This window comes from Malurus melanocephalus, unplaced genomic scaffold (genome assembly GCF_030028575.1).
Source record: "Malurus melanocephalus ecotype Western Australia unplaced genomic scaffold, MMel_1.1 scaffold_1, whole genome shotgun sequence".
Classification (NCBI taxonomy): domain Eukaryota; kingdom Metazoa; phylum Chordata; class Aves; order Passeriformes; family Maluridae; genus Malurus; species Malurus melanocephalus.
In genome coordinates this window covers 9,708,738-9,734,858 of record NW_026623233.1, presented here as the reverse complement: position 1 = coordinate 9,734,858, position 26,121 = coordinate 9,708,738, and the positions used below count along the sequence as shown (strand labels likewise).

General features: G+C 38.7%; 1 protein-coding gene across 1 annotated transcript in view; it reads left to right on the top strand.

Moving 5' to 3' along the window:
* The first annotated feature begins 11,497 nt into the window (after positions 1–11,497).
* SLC5A7 (solute carrier family 5 member 7) overlaps positions 11,498–26,121 on the top strand; it is a 21,239-nt gene continuing 6,615 nt past the window's right edge. The window contains exons 1-4 of the mRNA XM_057387146.1: positions 11,498–11,675; positions 18,551–18,664; positions 21,362–21,517; positions 24,100–24,248. Of these exons, the coding sequence (XP_057243129.1) occupies positions 11,498–11,675; positions 18,551–18,664; positions 21,362–21,517; positions 24,100–24,248 (597 nt within the window). The remainder of the gene's footprint in view (positions 11,676–18,550; positions 18,665–21,361; positions 21,518–24,099; positions 24,249–26,121) is intronic.

Here is a 26,121-nt window from a genome sequence, read left to right as displayed (position 1 = left end):
TTATATTATATGTATAAGAATTTGAAATACCAACCAGTTAGTAATTATCATGTTATTATAAATACTAACATAATTCCTTGTAACAGTTTATCTCTCTTGAAATGAAAGCACAAACCGAGATTTATGTATAGTAGTCTATACATTACAAAAATACGTTTAAAATAAGAAAAACAAAAGAAAAAATAATTATCAATTTTATTTTTGGCACAATTTTTTTCTATGTGTAGACATTGATATTTTTGATTACTCTATCAAGAGAGGGAAAGAATGGTTAAATATATATATAAATAAATATATAAATATCTAAATAAATATATAAATATATAATCACATATACTGGTTAAGCCAGTACACAAACACAAGCCACTCTGTTGAAGCACCAATTCAGAGTCAGGAGGCGAGTGGGAACTGAGGTGAGAAGCGACTGAGTTTCAGAAAAGCCTCTCACTTGTTGACAGAAGCTTCACCAGTTTTGTAGGCAAATCCCTTTCTTTTATATCGTTTGAAAGTTACTCCAGGTTTGCAATCTTCTGCCAAAGCACACAAGGTCTTTTTCTTGTTCTCATTACTTCTAACAGCTGGATGGATCGCCTGCACACCACAGAGCGTGTAATAAATAATGAATCACTTTGAAGCACTGCTTTCATGAAAAGTCACATACAAATATGATGTTTACTTGTAATTTGTTTAAGTTATAAAAACACTAGCTGAAAGGGTGACTTCCCAATAAATCTGCTAGAGTACTGGGTAATGGAGCCTGGCTTCTTTCCCTTTCTTATTTTTTAATTTTTCACCTCAGCTAATTTATGAGGCCTTTCCAACATCATTCTCCAAGGCACATTTTTTAGCTAATTCCCCAAGTGAAATGCATCTATGGATTGTCGACAGGTTTGCTTCAATTTTTAATGTCAGTTTTTCCCAGTTTCAATTCAATGAGCAACAAATCATAGAAAACCACCAGCTTTCATGATATTTACATTTATTTCCCAAATGTGTCAAAACACTAATACCTTAAGGATCAGTTAGTGAGTTCAGTTATTTCTTTTTCATAAATAAAACAACTAATTATTCTAATTTAAAATTGAATTAATCAAAACTGAAGAAGAATGTTGTACTGACAGTGTCAGTTTCACCAGATCTTTAGCAAAATTTATGTATTTTAAACCAGATAGTTCAGCTTTTTACAGCTTCACAAAACAGTTTAGCTATGCGAGATTCCTTCTTTCTTGACCTGCCCTGACCCAGGTCTGCAGGAACCACAGATCTTGAAAGGTCACATTCTCCATTCCTTGAGCGCATTAAGATTAGCAAGTGACTGCAATTATGATGATGAAGTGTGGGGTTTTGACACACAGAGAATCCCAAATGCTTTGCAAACAGCGCCAAGACCCCAAGAATCAGAGGTACAAAGTTTTGTGGTCAACATTGGCCATTCCACTCTCAAAGTCTACTTCCAAAATCCTCCTTACTGTGATCAGATGTTCTTTTATCAAGTATTGTCTGTTTTACAACCTGGAATATTCTGATCATTTAAACTCTGCTTTGCAGACCAAGAGTCTTGTAATACATCTGTGGCTTTTGGGGACTTCATTTTGTTTCTAAAATTCACCTTTTTTTAACATGCTGATACAAGTTTCACTGAAGTCAGTTACAGTAATTCTGTCAGGCCCTGAAGCAGACTCTTTGAATTGGGATTATACACTTATTGATATACAGACGATAGAAGAGTTATTATTTACAATTTTATCAAAATAGATTTGTGTGCCAAAAGCTTTCTGACTGCGTTTATCATACACACTCAGATCAGAGAAACACAGAAACAAAAAGGTGGCGTTTGGATGAAAGCATTTTTAAATAGCAGTTAAAGAGGAGATAAGACCTTTTTGTCCACAGTCAAGAACTTTTCAGTGAAAGCACTTTTTAGCTTTGGCTGCTTAGTTTGAAGATATCTATAGATACTGAGATTCAGAGTTTAAGAAGTTTGTAAACCTGTTAGTGGAACCATTGAAATCCACAGGATTGTCCTGATGAGCAATTAGTTGTCCATAGGAGAACCTGAATTACTAAAAGTAGAGCCCAATCACTATATAGCGATGCAACCACTAAACAGTGATAGCAATGGGCATAAAACCACATAAAAACACATAAAATCACTCTATTTTAAATCGATGTCATTACAGATACCATAAAAAAGACGTTTGTATCTAGGCAGCACTGACTGAAACAAATGACAAAGTGATAAACACAGGAGGAAGAGCAATGCCTGCTATCATACACGTGTGTACAAGGGCTACAAAATGCCCAGGAATCTGAATCCCTTGAATTGAGATAAATATGTTTATACTGTATCTTGAAAAAGGTCAAGAATATCCTGTTAATCCAGTTGTCCTCTGTGTTCCAAATCCTTTGAAACTGCCTCAAAAGGAGGAGTTTTTCTTGAAATTGGAGGTACTTTTTTGATCCCATTGGTTCAAACTTCTTCTAAAACAAGAAAAAATACTCCAGTTAGTTTCAACTCGTACTATGTTCAATAACATTTCTGAATGCTCATTAGTAAAATAAAAAAAAAAAACAAACAACAAACTTCCCCCATGAAGTTTGAAACCACTCATAAAATAATAACTTGTGACTAGTTGTGACTAGAAAGGACTGTCCTGGTGAAACTGGACAGTATTTCAGATCAGAACTATTGACTTTGTGAACCTCATCATTAAATACATAAGTTTTCTTATTTGACAATTTTACATAACTTCAGGAATAATTTAATGAGTGTTAACTGCCATAGAGCTTGCAGGTAAACATTATAAACTTCTGAATACTCTATATAAGGCTATGAATAAACCAAAAAAAAACCACCCACATTTCCTTTGCGTTCCTCCAAGGATGTACCTACTAAGATACCATTTTCCCACACTAATTACAAGAACTGTTTACAAATTCCTGACAGTGGTACACATGCTTTTAAAATCACCTTCTATCCGTTGACGTTGATGAGAGGAATTACTTCAGAGGGGATAAAATCAAAATAATTTTACCATTTGCTTTCAATTTGGCTGCAAATGCTATTTCAAGCCCTCTGACTTAACAGCGGAGAAATAATACATCTTCTATTTTTATTTAGACAGATTATTTAATTTGAAAATGCCAAATTGCATTTCTTGTAGATCACTTATAAATTAGATCACGGAATTCAGAAACAGCTCTGACATGTGCCTGGTGGCTGTATGCAGCTTACTGGCTGCTATAAAGCTGACACTTTTTTCTGTATTACTGGCTTTTACAGGAAGGCTTTCCATTTTTTGTTTTCCTCTGTTCACCCCTGCACTGTGTCTTGGGTGTGATTTTTAAGACATCAGCAAGTAGGTACAGACTTAAGTTTTCTTGAAGGAATAGAGTAGTGGAGTAAGACAAATTAGATGAATGTTTGAAGAGAGGCTGGGCAATATTAAAACTAGAAATTAAAAGTTCTGTAGAAGACAGGTGTCATGTTTACTATGAAAACTTTAGAAGCATGAATAAGGATGGTAATATCATGGTTTAGTGGTTTTTTTCCTGTCAATGGCTGACCATCAAAATCTGCTTAATTTTCATTGTCTAACTTGCACTGTGAATTAAACCATGTTAGTTTAAATCACAATTTATGTGATTTCACAAGTGATTTCACTTCTTTCACAAGAAGTTAAGCAAACGTAGACTTTAATTAGGTTTCTGTAAGTGTTATACAGGAGATCTAGGAATTGTTCTGTTAAGAGTTACATTAAAAACTAGTCTAAAGCTGACACATTTCCCTTCTTTCTTGTGATTTTTTAATTGACTGACACTAGTTTCAACTTTTTTGTTATTACAGACCATGCACATAGCAACAGACTAATTCATTGCCCAAATAGTGTCCTCTGCTTTCTGTAAATATTTCAGCTATGCTACTCAAAATCTATTGCTTTTAAAAAACAACTTTATAAGGTTTGATTTATCTAATTTAAAAATCCTCACAGAATCCAACCAATTTTTCAAGATTTTTTTTCCATGAGAAATCATTGATTCTTTAGCCAAAATGTGTGGACAAGAATAAAGAGAAACTGAGTCCAAACAGAACCAATTTTTGATAAATCAATTTACCCAGTGCCACAGAGAAAATTAATTTGTACTGTTTAGGATCAGTTACTGATAGCAGAACTTGGAAGGCCAGTTTTTCACGTTGCTCTCACTAGGTATTTCCAAGGAAATTGCCATGCTTTAATCACAATGGGATTTTGTTCAAGTTTTTTTGTCAGTTCTTACATGGTCTAAATTAAGAACTGAAAACAATGTTTGTCATAAGAACACAAGCACCATACTTACTAGTAATAGTAACTTCTGAGGTAAAGTTCATAAAGTCTCTTTGGATTACAGTTAAGAAAATACGATTACTGTGTGGTTCAGTTTAGTGCTTAAGATTTTTACTATTTGTTTTTATTCTTGTTTGCTTTTCATTACATTTTCTTTCTGATTTCTTAGTAGAAAATCCATGGAACTATTAATGTTCTATTACTCATCTGAAGCTCATCATGAGAAAGAACCAGCCATCAGAGATTTTACCAAAATTTTTAGAGGTTTCCTCTAAAGACAGAAGTTCTATCAGAACTAAGTTCAAAGCTGCATGATGCTGGGTGGTGCAGGTTTTCTGGTGAAGGTACAGAAGCACATTTTTAAAAATTCTCCTGAAACTGCTGTTGTAAAGGTCTCTTCCATGCTATCACAAAAAAAAAAAAATCCTTCTTAAACTAAGTTCTAAAACCTAAAATGCTTTCTCAATTTCTACTTTTTTTTCCAATATCACAACAGAAAATTTTCTAGTAAATAATGGACCATTTGAATCCAGGCTAGTTAACATCAAGCCCTAATGACTGTCACTGCAGGGCCAAGTAGCAAAAAGTAAAAAACAACTGCACATGGATTAAACTCATCTGCTAATCTTTTTTTTTTTCTTGCATCCTTTTCAGTTCAAGCCCAAATTCAGTACAAGCCATCTTCACCACGGTTTCAGAACGTTCATATAGTCAGTAATGGCTCCAAAAAGGCTTCAGAAACTTTTCTTCCTTTGCTTTTTCCTTTTGCTCTAGGATCTCTTGCAATATGATCCTTGATTGTCCCAAGGTCTGCAAACGGATCTGTGGCTCATGATTGTGTGACTTTATTTGCTGCAGTGAAGCTCTGGCATCCTTCACTTGCCACACTTCTCTTTCAGCACTGGGTTTTACTGAGTTTTCTGTTTCCTGTGTGGATGGAAAATACAAACGTGTTTTCAAGATCATAATGCCTGTGTGGCCATGTTCCTTGCTTTCTTGGGTACGAGATTGGACACTGACACACTGCAAGTTGTCACACAACATGAACGACAAACGGTAGAAATGCTAGCCCATAGCTGAGGGTGCTCCTATGCCAGCTGTCCACCAGTCCCAAGTCCCTTTGCTCTGAGCTTGATAAATGGTGGGTCTTTATTCAGACAGATTTATTGCTCAGGGACAGATTTCCCCAGAAATCCAATAAGTATTTCAATCAGCTTGATCTCATTTAGTTCATGGTACTCAAAGAAAGGTGGATCTCTGGTTTATCTATTCCCCTGTATTGATCCCAACTCACTGTAATTTTTTTTTAAATCAAAATAATGGTAAGCATTACTTTTGAATAGCTTGCCAAATAGATACTTTGCATTATGTCTTCTATTAAGAACCTATAGTTTGCATTATAGTTTTATTTTGTTACAATTATTTTGCTTATTTCTTATTATTTTTCATGTTGTTCAGTGATGCTGATCAATAATGAGGAAAAGAATATTAAAGCAGCTTCTGCATCAGGGCCTTCACTTTACAATATGTTTGCATAGCAAATATAGCAATGGAGATTTGATGTCACCAGCTCCTGGAAACAACAAACAATATCAATATTCAATAATTCTATTAATGCACAACTTCTTTACTTCTTTCATTCTAATCAGTATAATTCAAATGTAAAAGTTCACTGTAAAGCTGTATATCTTTGATCAGATTCACTCCTATTTACAAAGTGAAACAGGAATAATGGAATACAGATAGTGTCAGAAAAAGTGAAAATTGAACATGTTCTATTTTCTCTTTCAATCCCTTAATTTCAATTTTTTAATGACAGCTTTCTTAAAATGGGTGTTCAAAAACTTGTTCAGTTCAGGCTGCCCAAAATTTCTCACAATAAAAGGTTTCTTTTTAATTACATGTAACTTTGCCTGGTACCAGGGTACAAGCTGAAATTTTTCATGCCAGATGTCTGAGTTAGATTGAATATTGATTTTATTTTCTTCAGAATTTTAGAAAAAAAAAACCAAACCAAAACAAAGCAAAAAGATTAGCTACTTCTGAGATTTGCATAAAACAGCAACAGAAATTGATTGGAGTTATATTATAAATATATAAGTCTATACAAAGATGTCACTTATTCCCCTAGTGGGCTCTATAGACAAAATTATCTATATTTGTGATGCTAATACTAATACTTTGCACCACAGAAACACCTGGAGAAAATCACGTTTTATTCTAATTGCAAAGTTTGAATGAGGTGCACTTGTAAGGCCACATGGTTAATGAGAAATATCAACAGAAATAGTGAAGATTAACCCTTACTGGAAGAGACAGGCATCTCAAGGAAAAATTAGTATGTGACCATACAGTGCAAGACTCAAAAATTACATGGACAAGAGGACATTAAGATTTTACACACACTCTTAAACTCTGCTTTTCTCATGTTTTTAAGTACTAAACTTTAGATTCTTATTATTCTTTGTTTTGTTTTGCTTCTTTGTTTTATACTATAAACTGTCTGGAACTGTGGCACAGTATTAAAAAATACATCACATAGCACTTGCCACAACAGGAAAAATTCCGTTTCTTTGATACTTTATCCAGTTTACTATCAAAAGAGTCATATCAGTGATCTACACTGTCTGGAATCCTAAAAGCTCAGAACTGCAGCTGTATCTTCCCAGCAAGGTAGCCAGGGACTGTGCACAACCACAAAATATATCTTCCAAAAGACTTCTCATCCAGGTGGGGTTTCTTTGAGCTGTTGAGCAAATGGATGGAAAATTTCTTTGGGGCCTCCATGGTTAAGAAACTGTGGAAGGAATTGGAGATGGATACTACCCCAAAAACCACAAGATTGAGAGGCCCTTTGTTAGAATAATTCTACATAAATATTTCTATAAGTGTCAGGAAAACTCTTAGTACAGGCCTTCAATCAGCTGTAATAAAATCTTTTATATTGAGGGAGCACACATTAAAATCCTGGGGTTGTTTTGTTGTTGTTGTTTGCTTTTTTCTTAAGAAAGTGTTTTTAATTAATTGTCTAATCTAATCTCATAAAACGCATAATTACAGCTGAAAATTTTAAACATAGAAATCTATGAGACATTAGAATTTTGCCTCGAAAGCACATATAGCCACACAGATATTTATTGTTTTGATGTCTTACATCATGACTTAAATCTGTGAGTTTTTTAATACTATGAATTATAGTCCTTCACATAAATGTTAACTGGCAGTAGACTTCAGTTTCYATCCCTCACACTTCTTGTAATTCAAATTCCTCTGAGAGACTAACTAGCAGGAAATATTTAAAAAAAAAAAAAAAAAAAAAAAAAAAAAAAAAAAAAAAAAAAAAAAAAAAAAAAAAAAAAAAAAAAAAAAAAACCCAAGAGAAAAAAAACTGGGTGATAGTTTGGCCTCACTTTCCCTGAACAAATTTTGTTATTTTTATCAGCTCAGTTAGTCGTATCCAGGGTAATCCTTTCCTAAGCAAAGTCTCAGTCATGGACATACAGGTTTAAAAATGAAAAAATCTTTACTATGGCCWAGAGGGAGTCCAAATAACTGCATGTGGGCTAAATAAATCTTTGCAAATGTTGTAACATCTTTACTCTAAAAGAAAAGACAGATATTGTACATGAAGGCTAACTTCCATTGTCTCCAGGAAACATTCCCTATTAGCTAGATAAAGAAATGTGGTTAAAAGCAGGAGTCTGTGTCAGCTTTCATAGAATCATGGAATGGTTTGGGTTGGAATGGACCTTAAAGTTCAYTTTGCTCCAATCCCCCTGCCATGRGCAGGAACACCTTCCACTAGAGAGTGTGTCCTTCCCTAAATAGAAATAAAACTAAGTTTCAGGATTTCTTTTCAAACAGCATATTTTCAAGCTGTGGCCTCTAAAAAGAGAAAAATATGTTTAAATGAAGTACAATTGCTTTAGAAGCCACAAACTGTCAATGTATTTCCTCTTTTCCTGGAAAATATGATCTCAGTTCTAAACTTTCCGACGGCAGAAGTAATTCTCTTTGGAAATGTGGTCAGGTCTTGTGTGGAATTGGTCTTGCAGTTCCATCTCTAGCATCAAAGCACATCTTTTCCCAAGGGACATAAAATTTACTGTTACTCATTTGTGCACACCCTCAGCTACCAAGAGAGCTGAGCTCTGTGAGGTGTGGCTGATGAATGCTGTTGGGGTGCAGATGGCAGAATACACGCAGGGATCCAGAGTAGTGCAGTCTTTTCCCAAAAAAAAGTACAGAAATCTATCTGACATTGTAGTAGTAGACGAGAAAATAAGGGATAGTGTATTACTAAATCAACTAATATTCACTAAAATAATTGTCTTAGACCTCCTCACTACATCCAGGTGAAAGCAGTTTCAAAGCCCAAAGCCATATCAATAAAAACAGACTAAAATCTAATTAAAACCTCGAGTGACCTTAGTTTAACATCCACTTTAGCATCCAAGCACTTTCTATCACATTTTAATTGCTGCAACTTGTTTTTTTCTTCCTGACTGAGATATCCTAATTGTTTCCAATGTGTGTGACTTCTACCTACTATTTCTGTATTAATTATATATGTATATAATATCCTTTTAAATACCTATTTGTGTTTGTTTATGACAATGTTTTTTTTTAGGTGACGCCTTGATGCTCACTTGTGTCTAAGATATGTTTCAGCTGCCTGCTACTGGAAGGCGTTTTTTGCTGCGCACTCCCAAAGCAAGCATTGCACCAGTAGCACCACAGAACAACCAGTGAGTCTGGCTGACAAAAATAGTAACACTTCTAACCTTTAATTCTTTGGCCACCTTCAGTTGGCTTTCTCAACGGAGGCCAGACCTGAAAGCAGTCTTGTGCCCACAATCAATTTATGAGCACACAATCATAATTTATTGCCCATGATGCACATAATAAATGGCTGGGCTAACTAGGGTGATGTGCTCAGCAGTTTGTGAGCAGGCAGACAAAGCCACCCTGCCAACCAAGCTGGCCAGGCACTTGGCAAATACATGGGAAAGTGCCAGCCCCTGGACTGAGCTTTTATGAATTGCCACCTTCCTCCTCTCTGATTTTACATCTTCCCATATTGCAGTTTTCCTCTGGAGTCTAGGATGATTTTAGATTTTCTGCTTCAAGTTAGTTCTTTTGCCAATAGCAGCCCTGTACTCCTGTGGGCTTTTTATTTCTACTTTTCAACTTTCATGAGCCAATGGCCCATGTTAACTGCGTCTCAAGAGCTGACAGAGACTGCCACAGCTCAGCAGGAGCTTCCCTTTGTCAAAACTGGGGCAAAGGCATGTGTGGGTCCTCTTTGCACRTGTGACCTTATTCTCAGCACTAAGAAGTTCATTGTCCAGCATCATTTGGAGACAGAGAGCAAAAAGTGAGAGCACAGGAAAGCTGGTATTACCGGAGCCCTGCAGGTGAGGTTTATAAGAGGCATGGCAAAAAAAAAAGACTCCCAAAGAACTACCTGTCCCAGATCTGGGAAAGGCCAATGCATGTTCAACCCGGTTGGGAAGGGAGGTGTGGGGAAAGATGGTCCTGACCATCTCTCATAGACATGCCTTGGCTTGGTGCTTGCCCAGTGCTAAGCCCAGGGGTGGCAAGGGAAGGGTGTCAGGGAGGGCAAGGAGAGCACAGAGCTCAGCTTCCCTCTCCCTACCTCTGCTTTCTTCCCTTCCTCCATCTCTCTTTTCAGTATGTCCTTTTGGACCAGCCCTTTCTTTTCTTCCTCTTTCCCCCTGGTTCGGTATGATCCTGTTCCTTCCCATCTCCCCTCATTCTCTTTTGTCTTCTCACCTCAATTTCACTTCCTAACCCTGCTTCCCTGCCATGACACGACAATCAGTCTCCCTTGAGTCATCCTTACTTTCCCCCAACGTCCCCTATCACTCTGACGTCTTTCCCCCTTCCTCCCCCCAGCTCTGACGGACGCGGTCCTCTCACCCCACTGAACCCTCCTCCTTTATAAAGGGATTTTCCTCTTTTTAATCCACGAGACCCCCGTCGCAGCCTCAGCGCTCGGCGCACCGTCGGCACCGCGGGGAAAGAGGAGACCGTGCCTCCGCTCCTTCCCTCCCCCCGCCGGCGGAAAGCCCCGGGCGGGGACAAAGCCCCCGGCGGCCCGGCCCCGACACCGCCCCGCGGGATGGGCGSCCGTGGCCCGGGGGCTGCGGGGCAGCGCGGCCRAGGAGCGCAGGTGGGCGCGGGCGGCGGATCCTCTCCGTGCCCGACGGCGCCGGGGGCGGGCGGGCGATGCTGCCGCRGCCGCGCAAGGCGCCTCGGCGGAGCGCGGAGCCCCGGGAGGTAGGGCTGGCTCGGCCGRATGGCCCCGCCAGCGGAGCCGTCGGGAGCGCGGACGGGTCCGGCCGGCGGGGCTGTGCGAGAGAGAGCGCGGAGCGGCGGGGCCGGGGCGGGGAGGGGGCTCCGGGAGAGGCTGGGCACGGGGCAGCCGCTGCCCGCGGCGCTCGGGAGTTTTCCCCTCTTGTAGTTAGTATACTTCAACATTTCTGCCTTCCGACAGCTTTTAAGCTTTCCGTTTGYTTCTCAAATTGCGAGAGAGTACAGAATGATGCTCCTCATGCTGGACAATTGAATGTTGCAAAAAAAGAAGAAAGCGCAGATTTTAAAATATGGGAGACGTTACAAGGGGGAAAAGACTTAGCATTCCAATGCAAACACTTCAAAGATGTGTTTTGCTGTCGTAGCTATTACTTATCCATAGTTCCAGTATAACTTAAAGCAGTTTTGTCTTCAAACTGAGACTTTTCTAACAGTCCACATGGCCAAGATCTTCTATCCCTTGTACCAAACTAGTCTGAGACTGAAGAGTTCCGAGGCACTGAGGACTTGGTGACACCAAAATAATTCAGTGCTCAGTAACTGACTGCTGAGAATACTGTAGCTCTCAGCCACATCATTCATTCCCCTTTGTATTCAGAGGCTGCAACCTCTGGTGGTTGCTCCACAGGCGTTTTAATTGGCATGTAACATTAATCTCAATTACAGCTGGAATTCTCCTTTCATAAATTCACCAGAATAGTTTCTTTAATAAGCATCTGAGGGGTTTTCTACACTGATTCTAAAAAGCAGGTTTGTTAAAATCAGACCTATTATTGCATTCTCTCCAGAGGTCTTAATGAAATAGCGATAAAAGAAACAGTTGGGACTTCAACATGGCTTTCCATGTGGAGGGACTGGTGGCCATAGTTGTCTTCTACCTGGCAATCCTGGCAGTAGGGATATGGGCTGCTTGGAAAACCAAGAACACTGGCAGTGAAGGAGATCGCAGCGAAGCYATTATAGTCGGTGGAAGAGACATTGGTTTGCTAGTTGGTGGATTTACAATGACAGGTATGTAAAAAAAATCTTTATTTTCCTAGCCAGCTTGTAAGTTGTCRGTTTTCTATCTGAATTAATTGCAATCTGCATGTTAAATACTGCAAATGGGGAAAATATATGTACTTTTTATCCAATTGTTTAGTGAACAGCCAAATGTAGCATCTATATAAAAGCAACAAATACTTGTAAATCTTACAGGAAGAATGTATTATCATTAGTGTTCATTACTTCCATATTCATCTGTAGATCAGATATATTTGGGAGAAAAGTATGGAATTACTATAGATTAAGAAAGTTTTAAAATAACTGTTATTGTTTTTAAAACCATCCAAATTTGTGTGTTCTTGGGTTTTTTTAATCTGAGTAAAACAAAGTTTATAAGGAAAAAGATTGGGGGGAGGGGGGGGGGTGGGCAGCGTAAATTAACTTTCTAAAAGAAAATTGGCATAACTCCAAATCTGTACAGATTTCAGCAAACCTGTTTTGTGGATTATTTTAGCTTCTTTTTCAGCAGTTTGACAAAACAATGCATTGCTGTCAATAGTAAAATCAATAAGAAAAGCTTGGGTGAAGGAAGAAGTTCTTCACTGATTTTGTAAACMGTGCTCTCTGACTCCCAGAGCCAGTCAAACCAGCCATCTTACCTGGGTAAATAAGATATTCACAACACAGTCCAAAATCTCAAAACTTATATTATGGGTATTGGAACAAAAATGCATTATAAGAAACATGAATTTGCCTTTCACTGTTGTTAAGGCAACTGAATTTTTAGGCATGTTTTTTCCTTCTTAATTTAATCTAAATCCTATTCAGGCAAAGCCCTTTCAATTGCCAAATTGAATTTATCTGGCTATATTTATATTTTGCTGTTTTGCCCTGTTCTGCTTTCACAAATATCTAATAAGGAAAAGCCAGGTAAAACTTGAGACAAAATTCTGCATTCTTTATTTGAGATAAATTCACTTTCATATTCCTTTGCAGGGCCATTTTGCTCATTCAAAGACTGAATATTGAGATATTGAGTAAAGAGTTTTGTGGAAGTCAACAAAGTTTGAACACAGTYAGATGTTCTACTTTTTGCACTATGCTGTAATTTACTGTATCACGCATCCATCGGCTACTGATGYGTAAGATATGATGAGATTCTGCTCATAGCAAGAGCTGGTTGGACTGCTTTCTGCAGAATGAAATGTTTTCAAGAGCACTGAAACCAGAATATTGTACAGAAATATTGGTTGCCATAAAACAGTAAACATTAAATCAGGGGAGCTGAGATTAAAAAAGGCATTTCCCACAGAAGTGGCTACAATTAATGGTTTTGCATATAGAAGACACAAATTCCAGTCTCCTTRATCCTATTTTGAAGGAATATTTTGTGTAAGAGCTGAAGCACATTTGAGACCTGAATTGGAATTTTCCTATATATCAGGCAATTTCTATAGCCACCACAATTCACACCCTGTACTGTGCCAGCTCTAGAGATGGYGCAGTATCTCATCTTTGTAGTAGAATATCAGACTGATCCCAAAGCCTTCGGGTACCTAAAGCTATCACGGATTTTATTCTGTAAGGACTGACACTGTTTATCCTCTATGCCTTCCTTAAATATGGCAATTAAAGCTTGATAAGGCTTTACCTATGCGTTCAATTGCAGCAAACCATGCCTGGCACACAAAGCCAGATGTGGGCACAMACCTGCTGAKCCAGGGGTTAGTCCAGGTTCTGTCYGAGTGAGGGCGTTTGGGGGACTCCATTTGTAAAGTAATGATAAAACAATTACGAAAGTAAGCTGATGAGAATCCACAAAAATGTTTACAGGTTTGTAAATTGTACAAAATGGATGGATTATTCAAGGGCATACTTGTTTTTCAAAAATTATAGATACAGATTTTGCACCTCACAACCATGAGTATTCGCAATATGTGACTGTTCCAACATCCTCTTTATATTCTGCGGATTTAATTGTCTAAATATAAAATAGAACTCAAAATGAAACCCCTCAAAATGAAAACAAGATTTTTTTAAAGATCTCCAGAGAGGATATTGTTTATATGTACATGTACTTTGGGTTATGAGATAAGGCTTTATTCTGTCTGTTGCCTGAGACAAACACTACAATGTTCCACGGGCATWGGCTATGAAAGTGGTAGAAGTTTCTAGGGCTACTTAGTGGAGAAAATGACAGCAGTTAGCCTATAAATTTTAAATAAAATTCAGAGCGTAAGCATCAAAGTCAAGATTCCAGAGTAATTACAGCTGATTTTCTAAAAAACATTAAAAAATCTTAAAGCACTACCTATGAATAACAGCTGTGGATATTTTTGGACATATACTATAATCTTGAAGAGGAAAAGCTGCATCAATCAGCTACTGAAATGCTAAACACAAAGCATGTKGAAGGTTGAGTGTATCTGCAACCATGAAAATAGAAAGAGTGAAAAGGTTGAATTGTGGATGGATCACAGCATCTCATATTAAATAACTAACATCATACCCTGGTAGACACAGCTTTAACCTGTGTATCATTTTTACATAATTATAGATAAAATGTTGTGTTAAATACTAGCCTCCCTTATTTTTGTGAATGATTTTTTTAAGGAGTGATATCTGCAAGACATTTGAATCTTAATTTGATTTTGATGATTGTGTTTAACCTTCAAAGGAAATAGTTGATATTACATAACTAAATGCTCACAAACATGACCCGAAAGGTAATAATCCATTGATGTAATTTTTACATTTTAGTTGGACAGAGCTACGTATCCTTCAACATGAAAAAGAAATTTTACACAATTCTATTTTATTCTAATCCTTGGATCATAATTTTCATTTTACACAACTTCATGACTTTATTAAATAATTTGAGTGTTCAGACAAGGAATTATTCCTGAAGAAGTGACAAAAATCTGGCTTTCTAGTATATATCTATATATATCAAGATCTCAAACATCAACTTCTATATGTCTCACTATATGTCTGCACTCCTTACSCTCAATATTTGATCATTTTTTAGGGTGCATGTTATAAATGGATGTTGGTATTTGCTGCATTTCTTTGTTCTTCAGACGGCAGGCAAAGAGAAGATCAAAATAGATTATCACATGAAATCTATTTTCCAGAGATTATTAGATATTGTATTCCTTTTGGCTGATTTAGGTTAAAAAAAAAACAATTTCACAAAAAATAAAGGTATTAAACTAACTTTAAATTGTGGCTTAGCAAACAAGGTTCAGAAAACTAATACCCAAGGTKGAAATCCCATCCTATCTTATCCCATTATTTTATTTCTAGTGTATTTGCCTAAGTCATTTTACGTGCTGACTATCCAGTCAGCCCCTCAGAAAMAGACATATAGAACCTTCCTAGAGCTCTGTGGCTCTTGACATATGTTCCAGAACAGTCACGTGCAAGAAAAAATTGATGAGCAGCAATTTTTCAAACCTCAATCCAGAAATCAAAGAATAAAATTTCAAATAAGGGCTAAATCCTTCAGGCCATGTTACACAGGAATGTCTGCCTGCACGGCAGACACGGGAGAGTAATGATCCCTACAGCATCACACAGAAGGGAATTTACTTGCTCTCCTCCAGAAGAAAATAAGGGAGCTAGGCATGGCATCCAAGTGCCCCTTGGAGAACACCTACACCTCTGTAGGAACCCCAGCTAATCAATGCTGGAACTGGATTCTCCCTTCACCACAGCTGCAGCAATGCTGGGCTTCTGTCCCTGACTATGGGACATTATTCCCACCTGTAACCAAGTATCATTCATATAGAAGTCATGCTCGTGCATTTCCTGGGGAAAAAGACAAATATGCTTCCCATTTGAAATATTTACTTTTGATATTGTGTAGGGTGCTTATTCCATAAGACTGTGCTGCTTGAGACACTACAGGCAGCACACATTCCAGGTAGTCATGGATTAAGGTTTGGTGGCGAGTGGTGTCCCTCAGGGGTCTGTATTGGGATCAGTAATATTAACAGTTTTGTCAGGGACATGRACAGTGGGATTGAGGGCACGCTCAGCAAGGGGACAGATGACACCATATGAGTGCTGTGGTTGATATTCCAGAGGGAAGGGATCCCATACAGAGGTACCTGGCCAAGTGTAAGAGGCCAAGTGTAAGATCCTCCACCTGGATCARGGCAAACCCAAACATGGGTACAGGGTGAGTGATGAGCAGATTAAGAGCAGCCCTTTTGAGAAAAACTCAGAATTACAGAATTAYAGAATCATCAAGATTGGAAGAGACCAACTGTCAATACAGCACTGCCACTGTAACCCTTAAACTGTAAAACCACATCGCTCAGTGCCAGATCCAGACACCTCTTAAACACCTCCAGGGATAGTGACCCCACCACATCCCTGGGCAACCAATTCCAATRCCTGACCACCTGAGCAATCAACAATCTTTTTCTAACATCTAATCTGAATCTCACCYGTCTCCAGGTTTAAAGCCATTTCCTCTTGTCCTCCCACTGCAGRTGTAGAAGAGGCTGGCCCCACATCACCACATCCTCCTATCAGGAAGTTGTGGAGAACRATGAGGTCCTACATTTCTCAAGACTAAACAAACCCAGCTCCCTCAGTTGTTCCCTATAAGACAYGTTTTCTAGTCCTTTCACAAGCTGTATCATTCTTTGCTGGGTGCACTTCAGCACTCTGTCCTTTTTAAAGCGAGGGGCCCAGGAGTGAACACAGTACTCAAGATGCCAAGTACAGGGGGATGATCTCCTTCCTGATCCTGCTGGCTGCACTATTCTTCMTCCAGACCAGGCTGCCCTTGGCTTTTTGGCGACCTGGGCACACACTGGCTCATGTTTAGCTGTCATAGACCAGTACCCCCAGGTCTTTTTGGCCTGGGCCACTTTCCAGCTACTCTGTCCCTAGCCTGTAGCACTGCCTGGGGTTATTGTGACCAAAGACTAAGGCTCAGCACTTGGTCTTGTTGAACCTCACCCAGCTGGCTCAGCCCATCTCTCCAGCCTGTCCATATCTTACACCCTGGCAGATCAACACTCGGACCCATTTTGGTGTTATCTGAGAATTTGCTAATGGTAGACTTAATTCCCTCATCAGTAAAGATATTAAACAGGACTGGTCTCAACTCTGATTCCTGGGATGGGCTGAGAGGGTTGGGATTGTTTAACGCAGAAAGGAGAAAGATTATGTAGATCTGATAGCAGCCTTGCAGTACCTAAAGGGGCTTTAGGTAAGATGGAGATCAGAGCATGTAGTGAGAGGATGAGGGGTAGAGGTTTTAAACTGAAGAAGGATAGATGTAGATTATACGTTAGGAAGGAATTCTTTACTGTGAGGGTGTTGAGGCACTGAAACAGGTCACCCAGAGAAGTTGTGGATGCCCCATCCCTGGAATTGTTCAGGGACAAGTGGGACAGGACTTTGTGCAACCTGGGCTAGTAAGTGGCATCCCTGCTCATCACAGAGGTGTTAGAAACAGTTGATTTTTAAGATCCTTTTAAATCCAAACAATTGTATTATTCTAAAACTCTGATAAACAAAGTATTATACTCCCATAATTCACACTACCAAGAGTCACAAAATCCCAAATGTTTGACAAATTTTAATGTAGATTACGTATTCTTGTTCTTCTTCATCAGCCTCCACCCATTGTCTGCATGTGGCCCCACATGGGCATCATCTCTTACCTCTGTAGTATACAATAGATCTTGATAACCAAAAATCTACTTTTAACAGGGCTCCCTGGGTCACTTCTTTTGTTGCAGTCTTTCTCTGCACGCACATCCCTCGTAAAAGTCCATTATACYTTTTACAAGAACAGAATGGTCCATTCCTGTGCTTCAAAATGCTGAAAGGGTGACAATTGTCATTCTCTGCTTGCTGGAGATCTTTGCTTCTAAAGCYATAGTGAAATTCAGCAAAATAACCTCTGGAAGTACTTGAGAGATATCACAGTTAAGTGGAAAATAGTGGTTATTTAGATRTTAAAGGAATTTCTTAAGGCTTTTATTAAATTTTCTTGATTTGTTTTTCTCTCCAATTGTTTGCCTTAAACTTAAAATCAAGTTTGCTTGTATRGTGGTGGATGATGGGAAAATTCTGCAGAGTGTTTAAGGAAAATACGTTTTGAAATAATCTGACTTTTTACACAGAAACCCTGAACTACTCTTATATGAGAAAGTAAAGGCTTCTGACACAAACTAAAACTTCGTTACAAAAACCTGTCTGCCCTTGTTCAAACTGCAAACCTAGATTTAAATGGCAGAGTATAAAGCAGTATATTAAACATACTGCTTTTTAGAGAGATAAAGTATTTGAGATAGCACATATTCCTTATGGGATATGGCTTAAGGAAACATAAAAATAAATGAATCAAAGCTTAGCTCACTGATACAGGAACAAACAAAAACACCACAACCCTATACAGAAAGATTTCAAGAACTGAGTTTATTAATGTGCTCCACATAGCAACAATTTAAATTTTAATAAGGTTTTAAGGGTCTTCTTTTCATGAAGCCTAGTATAAATGAAGTATTCATTAAACTTTTGCCAAATTCAGTGTTCTTCTTCAGATTATCCCTTGTACCTCCCCTTCATTTGGACTAACACCAACAAATAATAATGGTAGATAAGTAGTGGGGGTCTCAGCCCTCACATCTTCACTGACTACAAAGAGACTTAGATACTTTGATGATTGCCTTAGTCCATTTGACTTCTTGTCTCATATGCTTAGGCTGTAAATTCAGATTAGGGCTGCCTTAAATAGAAGGATGCCATGCCTGGCACTTGTATAGTTCATATAATAAAAAATAACTATATCGTACATAATGACAATTTTACTATACAGTGTGTGAGCTATTCTTTCTTTGTGGATGTTAAAGACTTTTCCATCTCTTCCTTTTCAGCCACATGGGTTGGAGGAGGTTACATCAATGGGACAGCAGAAGCTGTGTATGTCCCAGACTATGGTCTAGCTTGGGCTCAGGCACCTATTGGATATTCCCTTAGCCTGATTTTAGGTAAGCAAAGACTAAAACTAACAGGTTCTCATTTTAAAGAGTTCTGATGTCAGGTCTATTATTTTAAATGAAACAACTACAACTACTGATAAAAGGATGCTGAGGCAAACTGGATCYCTTCTGCTGGTAGGGTTTGGTTATTGAACAAAAAAAAAAACAAACCAGAAAATTGTTATAAATTTTATATCTCAAGTTTAGTAAACTCCTTGTCAAATACTATTCAAYTATTACAACCATATTGTTCAATGGGAGGTGGGAAGTATGTTTAAATTACATATACCAAGTTTTATATAAATCAGGTTTTCATTAAGTGCCCATATGATCTGGAACATGACCCAGGTGCCCAGGTATCAGTGCACCTAAAAGTCTTGGTGTTAGGCAACTATTATTCTGGGTTAGGGAAGTACTTGTACCTTACTGATCTCCACAAAGAATCTGGGTAACTTTTCTTACTTTTTCTAATTTTCTGTAGGAAGTATGTAGTACAACTAGACTATTTTCTTAAAACTGGATCACGCACCCTCTTAGATGTAGCTCAAAACTCCAAATTACATGTAATGCACAATCCTGATATATGCAGTGTCAGTGTTAAGTACAGATGGCATTATAAGATTTAATGTTGCGATCATGTTGCAACAGTTCAAAAAGCATGTTGTTACAAAAAAAAAAAAAAAGAAAATCTGTATTTTTTATATTCTCTTAACATGTCTGGTATACACTCACCTTTCTAATATTACTCGATCTCTCAGTCTATTCTCATGGTCCTCCTACCTAATCTGTCCCTTTGTTTCCTTTGATTGCTTATCGAGATCTTCTTTCACCTTTGATTTCTTCCTATACAACTTCTTTTCCTCCCTCTTTCTTTTTTTCCCTTTATAAACGCTTTCCAATGGCCTGTCCTAGTTATCCTCTCTTCCCAGGCAGAAACCTTCCCCACTGTAGATGTTTCTCTCAGCATGTGCAGGCCAGCTCCAGCTCTGGGAGTGGTTCCCATCCCTGAGAGCAGCTCTATTTCCCGTAAGGAAAACAGTGACTGTGGGTGTCTGCCTGGAGATCAATTGRTGTCATTGTGAGGCCATGAGGGTCACAATCCATCGATGTCATTAACCAGCTGTTGGGATTGTAGTCACAAGCATCTTCTGACTCTCAGCCTCTGCAGAATTGACACAAATTAATAATAGTGCAGAAGAGTTAGTCTCTCTGGGTGTTTTCAGCTGTTTATAGACATCCAGACTTGTTTCCCTGAAAACAAGGCCACGGCAGAGAAAAGAAGTCCATATATGTGACTGTWTATCTCTCTGCAGAGCACAGAGAGGAAAGAATTTTTGTAGGAGTGATCTGTGCATCTGTGCATATCCTTCTTTAAAAAAAAAAACAAACAAATAATCAAAATTTTAAACACAAGGCTAGGAAAAATATTATTGCTTCTGACTGGAAGAATCTAAGATAGATGTAATCTCCCTGCTTGTTCTCCATGCAACYTTTCTTCCTAATTTTTCAAGCAATTTAGTTTTAAACGCTAGAATACCTCCTATTTCCATTGACAGGTATCTGAAGATCCTAATAGATTATCTTTTTTTCTTCTTTAATTGTCTTTTACAATGACAACATAACAAGTAGAATGGGAAAATAATCCATTATCAAACCAAGAATATAGGGGGGGGAAATGCTGGAAGATTTCTGCATCTACCTGCCTAAAGACAGCATTCAAATAAGCACTATGAATTGTGAAGCCAGTTCAGGGAACTTGATGAAGAAATATGAGTACATAGAAATTTGAGGAATTTTTCTGCACATTACAATGAATAAATTACTTATCTTGCCATGAAGAACTGACTGGGTTTCCAGTTCCTTATTATATCTTATACAGCAGTTTCACTGTGGTAGAAGTCCACTTGTTTACAGCCATGTGCAGATCTCAGCCACACAGGTTTCCATGCAAAGGCTCTTCCAGCTTTCCTGATAGGTCCTTTTTTCCCCAAGGCAGAAAGAATTTGTGGAGTGGAGGCCTTTGCACATTTATTTACATATCCAACCCATACACCAGCCAGGCAGAGCAGAATTGTGATATATCAACAGTCCTGAACACATACAAGTGAAATAAGTGTATGACAAATATTGAGGGAACCTGAAACCTGCAGATCCCAGGAGACTTCTGATCTACCCCACAGGTGTAGTAAAGTTGTTTGTAACATACGTAATAGATCTGAATTGTCCTGAAATAATCAGATTTGTTGTGTGTGCAAAAAACACACGTGAAATTCTATTTCTGATTCAGGAATCTCAGACAGTTTTATTTATAGAGTAGGACTATGTGAAAATTCATGCTGGATTCTGGTCTAAGAATCAACAGGATTAGATAGAAAAGCCATTCCCTTTGGCTAATCCAAAATTAGACAAAACTCTGACAGTGTCCATAAAGGAAGATTACATAAACTGAGACAGAAAAAAAAAAACTAAGAAAAAGCCTTTTTTATTTATTATCAGATTAGAGATACTAATGGAGTGTCTGTATTTAAGTAATTCTGTAGACCCATATAAGAGTTTCCAGTTTTAATTGTACTTTTTGCTTTCAAACAAACAAACAAACAGTATTGGTGACATTTTTGTACTCTTAACTGACAATGAATGTTTTATCCCTTAATGGAATTGCATTTTTAATCTGCAGCTGGTGTCTTATGCTGCTTTTCTTTGTAGGTGGCCTTTTTTTTGCAAAACCCATGCGATCCAAAGGCTATGTGACAATGCTGGACCCTTTTCAGCAGCTATATGGAAAAAGGATGGGAGGACTACTGTTTATTCCAGCTTTAATGGGAGAAATGTTTTGGGCTGCTGCCATCTTCTCTGCCTTAGGTAAGGAGTAAGTAGTACAAATGTTAATTTATTACAGGTAGAAATTATTGAGAATATCATAAATGCTTTAAAATTCTGGCTTCAAATGGTAACTACTTTAGCCAAATGATTCAGACTGTGACAGTTATAAGACCCATGGTAACTAGCAATTAAACCTGGTAATGGTACCCCTTTATTATTTTGATAAGAGAAAGACATGCAAGGTATCTATTCATTTTCAGATACCTTTAAGTTGTCCCTCTTCAGAAAGAATGAAAGGATTTAGGAACAATTTTTTTGTTAATAGTGAGGGTGACGAATGATTGCAAGTGTATCTTTTGTGTCAAATGTGACCCAGCTTTTCTTTTACGTCTCTGGGATGAGAGAAGCCAGTCAAAATTTCACTTAATGATATATAACATCATTGCCAATGCTTCTAAACAAAGTGATGATTTGCATGTAGGAGATCTACATATACAGAACATTCCAGAACACAAATAATAGAAGTAAACCAGATGCTGATCAATAAATTGAAGAGTTCTTCAATTTTAAATGGCTCTCTTCTTGACAAAATGAAGAAAATACTTAGGATTCAATAAAGGATTCAGAGAATTAGTGAAACTATGACTCAATAGAAAATCACCCAACTACTCATCCAGTCCTGAAAAAAATCAGCTTCCAGGGTTTTTAATTATATTTCAGGCCTGAATTTAGCAACCCCTTTAAGAACAGAGAAAGCCCTTGAGTTGAAGCACCAGTAATTGACTTTTACCAAGTAATCATACTAATAATGCACATGCATGTGGTAATGCCTTCTAGCTTAAGCTATTTTAAACAAAAAATAAACTTTGAAGGTACTCTCCAACTGCGCTCTGATGAACTGCAAAGCAATGGGGAGCTTGTTTACCACAATTTCATCACAAAATCCTTAAAAGACTAAAAAAACTGCATGCTGAGGTGATAGGAGTTGGATAATTTTAAGAACACTCAGAGTATTAGGAATATTTTTGATTAAGGACAAGCCATTCTGTGTTATTTCAGCATAAGTGGCGTTAATACCTTTCTAGATTTAAAGAACAGCCAACAATTAAAGATTGTCAATGTTTATAAAGGTCATTGAAGATTTTGATTTTAACTACTCTGTGAATAATCTCAGTCCTTTTTTCACACCTATCCTCACTGATGAATGTTTCACCTCTGTACTCTTTGCTACTTGTTCTTTGCCATGACTCCTTGCTTGGCAGGCTTGCAGTTGGGAAATGCAGGAAATGCAGCTGGGAAAGAGTTCTGAGCTTGTAATCCTTAAGCACATGAACTTTGAAGGCTCTTTGTGCAGCAAAAAACACAACTGTCAGCTCCCAGAAGGTCTTCTATATCACACATCATGCTGCCTTCTATGGCCAAAACCCTTCCAAATAAGTGCTCCAGAATATCCATCTGCAAAAACTGCAAGGACTAGAAGTTGTTGCAAGATATTTCATTTAAAACATCCTAWTCAGAAGGAGAGGAATTCTTTAAAYGTGATATTAAAACATTGCAGTCACTTGAAATAGCTAATACCTCTGAGGGAAATGTGTAACCACCCTGACAGCTKCTGGAAAGGCAGTGCAGGAGGACACAAGCTGTTCAGGAGGTTTCTTGATCACACTGACAAAATCTTTCTGACACCAATGATCAGGGAGCTGATGAAGGGAGGTGCTCTGGTGAACCTGCCACTTAGGCACAAGGAAGAACACATTAGGGATGGGAAGGTCAGAGTTGGCTTCAGAGTTCATGAGATGGTGGAATTCGTGGTCCTGAGAGGGGGGAACAAGGCAAAAATCACAGCTTCAACCATAGACTTCAGAAGAGTAGAACTTGGCCTTTCTGGCATTCTGCTTGGAAGAATCCCATGGGAGATTATCCTGGAGTCCAGAAGAACTCAGGCTGATGTTCAGGAATCACCTCCTCCCTGCTCAGGAACAGTCCATCTGAACTAAAGGGAAATGTGGACTGCTGTTTCACAGGATGGGGCACCTTGTGGCAAAGGATGTGGAAAAGGCTGAGGTAATAGGTGCCTTTTCTGCTTAATTCTTTGTTGGTAAGACCAATTTTTAGGAATCTTGGAACCGTGAGAAGCCTGGGAAAGTCCAGCACAAGGAAGGCTTCCTGGAAGAAGAGATTCAAGTGAGGATACTTTAAAATGCACTGGACAGACACAGTTTCATGGGACCTCAGGGGATGCGCCCTGCAAGTGCTGGGGCAGCTGMAAGAACATTCTCAGTAAACTTCTGAAGACTGTGGTAATCAGGGATGTGCATCTCTGCTTTTCCCAGGCAGAACAAGAGAGTGTAGTCCTTACAGACCCTGAGCAAAGAAAGGAAGAGCTGCTGGGACATTTCTGTCCTCCTTTTCCTAAGAACTTGCAAAATGACAGATTCAGGAGCCTCTCTTTTGCCATTTCCATCAAAGGTGCAGAAAGTGTGTGCAGAATGTAGAGGGGTGAATTATCAGTGCTGTTATTACATGACAGACCAGGACATGCATATGCAACAGCACAGTTGGGCCTTATCAGACATTAGTGATACACAAACTAACACATGGTGCTTTGTTTCTCCCCTTAGGTGCGACTATAAGTGTGATCATTGACATTAATGTCAATATTTCAGTCATTATTTCTGCTCTGATTGCCACTATGTACACRCTTGTGGGTGGGCTTTATTCTGTGGCCTACACTGATGTAGTTCAGCTCTTCTGCATCTTCCTGGGACTGGTAAGTTTGGCTTTTTTTGCCCTATTTTGTCAAGGATTTTGCCCTGAACATCCAGAACAACCCCAGAACTACCCTGAGCAACCTAACTGTTTCCCAGGGGTATCAGACACAGCATTACCAAACAGTCAAATTCCACTCACAGAGTGCTGACTTTAAAAAAGTCTGCATTTGCATCAATGTACAGCCCGTACTTTGGAAACAGTGCTGTCCAAGAGGTCTGATACTTTGGCTTTTTTCCAGTCTGGCAGTGCGAATACCTCCAGAGTATATATGTAACTCAGAATAGGGCTGGTGCTGGCTCCTTCCCTGTCTGTTTATAGGACTGTGGCTCAGGCACTGCAAGGAGGCATCAGGCGTAGGAAGCTGTTGGTAAAGTAGCCCARAAATGCTGATGTTGGACCTGCAGAGTTGATAATCTATTGCTTCTCTTTTCTGTGGTTGTCACCTACTCACTCAGCTTACTTAACCTCCCGTTAACCTTCTTGGTTTTTCCCTCATTTCCCTCCACCATCCTTGGAGACCATTAATATGGGAAGCCTCACCCAGTGCCTTGGCTGTTTCAGTGTGAATTTCCCTCATCAGCTATCAGTGATTTCCTACCGGGTAACCTTTTATTTACTGCTGCTCTTTGAGAGCCATATTGAAAAACACGAGTGGGGCAGGGTCCAGATCACAAGAGTGCAATCAAGGGTGCTGTCCTTGTTTGACTGTGGCAGTAATGGACACTCTCAGGTGTGCAGGGAACTGAGGTATGCCAAAATAAATGGAGTGGCTCAAGATGGAGGAATCTAATGGCACCTTGGGGGGCTGGAGTTCTTTCTCTGCTTTCACCAGAGTTCTTGTGCAGCTCTAGGGAAATTACTTCAGCCAGTGCTTACACAGGTGGTCACTCACCAGCTCTGCGTGTGTCCTCACTGTGGCATCTTACTGTGAGACTATGGCCTTTTACTGATTTAAAGGAAATGGTGCTAAATAGCCTGGAAAAGCAAATCCAAGTTCCAGCCGGCCAYGTTAAATGGAAAGTTATTCCAGACCTTCTTCCCTGATATCTTTGTTCTTCCTCTGAACAGTGGGGAAATACTGTCTCTTTCCCTAATGTGAATGTTAATATTTATAAAACACTACATTTCTACAGATGGCATGCATTAGAGAAATTCCCAAAATTGGAGATAAATCAAGGTACAGAAATGCTTTTTCCTGTGAGATCAACTCATGAACCGCTAGAGAGCCTGATCCCATGGGAATAATATTGATATCAGCATGAATCTTCAGAGGGGTGGAGGCAAATTAAGATTGTATAGAGGTTTTCTAAATTATTTACTCTACAGCTTTATAATGTTTTGTCTAATTCAGTTTGGGCTCTTTATGTAATTTGCCATTTGAAATAAACATCAATAATGTAATGCAGAAAAAAACATATTCATGAGCTCAGGAATGTTACCTGTGAGGCTGGAAGACACAGTATCTAAATGGTCATGCTGTAGGGAGGCAGTTGTAGATGAGATGGAACACATCTTCCAGTGGATGGCACAGCAGAAGATGGCAGAGGTTCACTTATCCCAGYTTCTCCTCCAGGCTCTGGAAAATTTTTTACTCCTACTGTCACAGAGCTTTACTCCTCCTTCCTCTAATGTCTGTTTTGTCTCCTGTTCTTACCCGACACAAAAGATTCACTCTGCTCCTCCTTTCAGCCACAGCTTTTTCCTTAGTCTTCCATAACCTCTACCCCTGCCACTCCATGTACATCTTTGTTTTCCTCTGTAAAATCTCAAGTAGTGTTCCTTCCTTCCTTCCTTCCTTCCTTCCTTCCTTCCTTCCTTCCTTCCTTCCTTCCTTCCTTCCTTCCTTCCTTCCTTCCTTCCTTCCTTCCTTC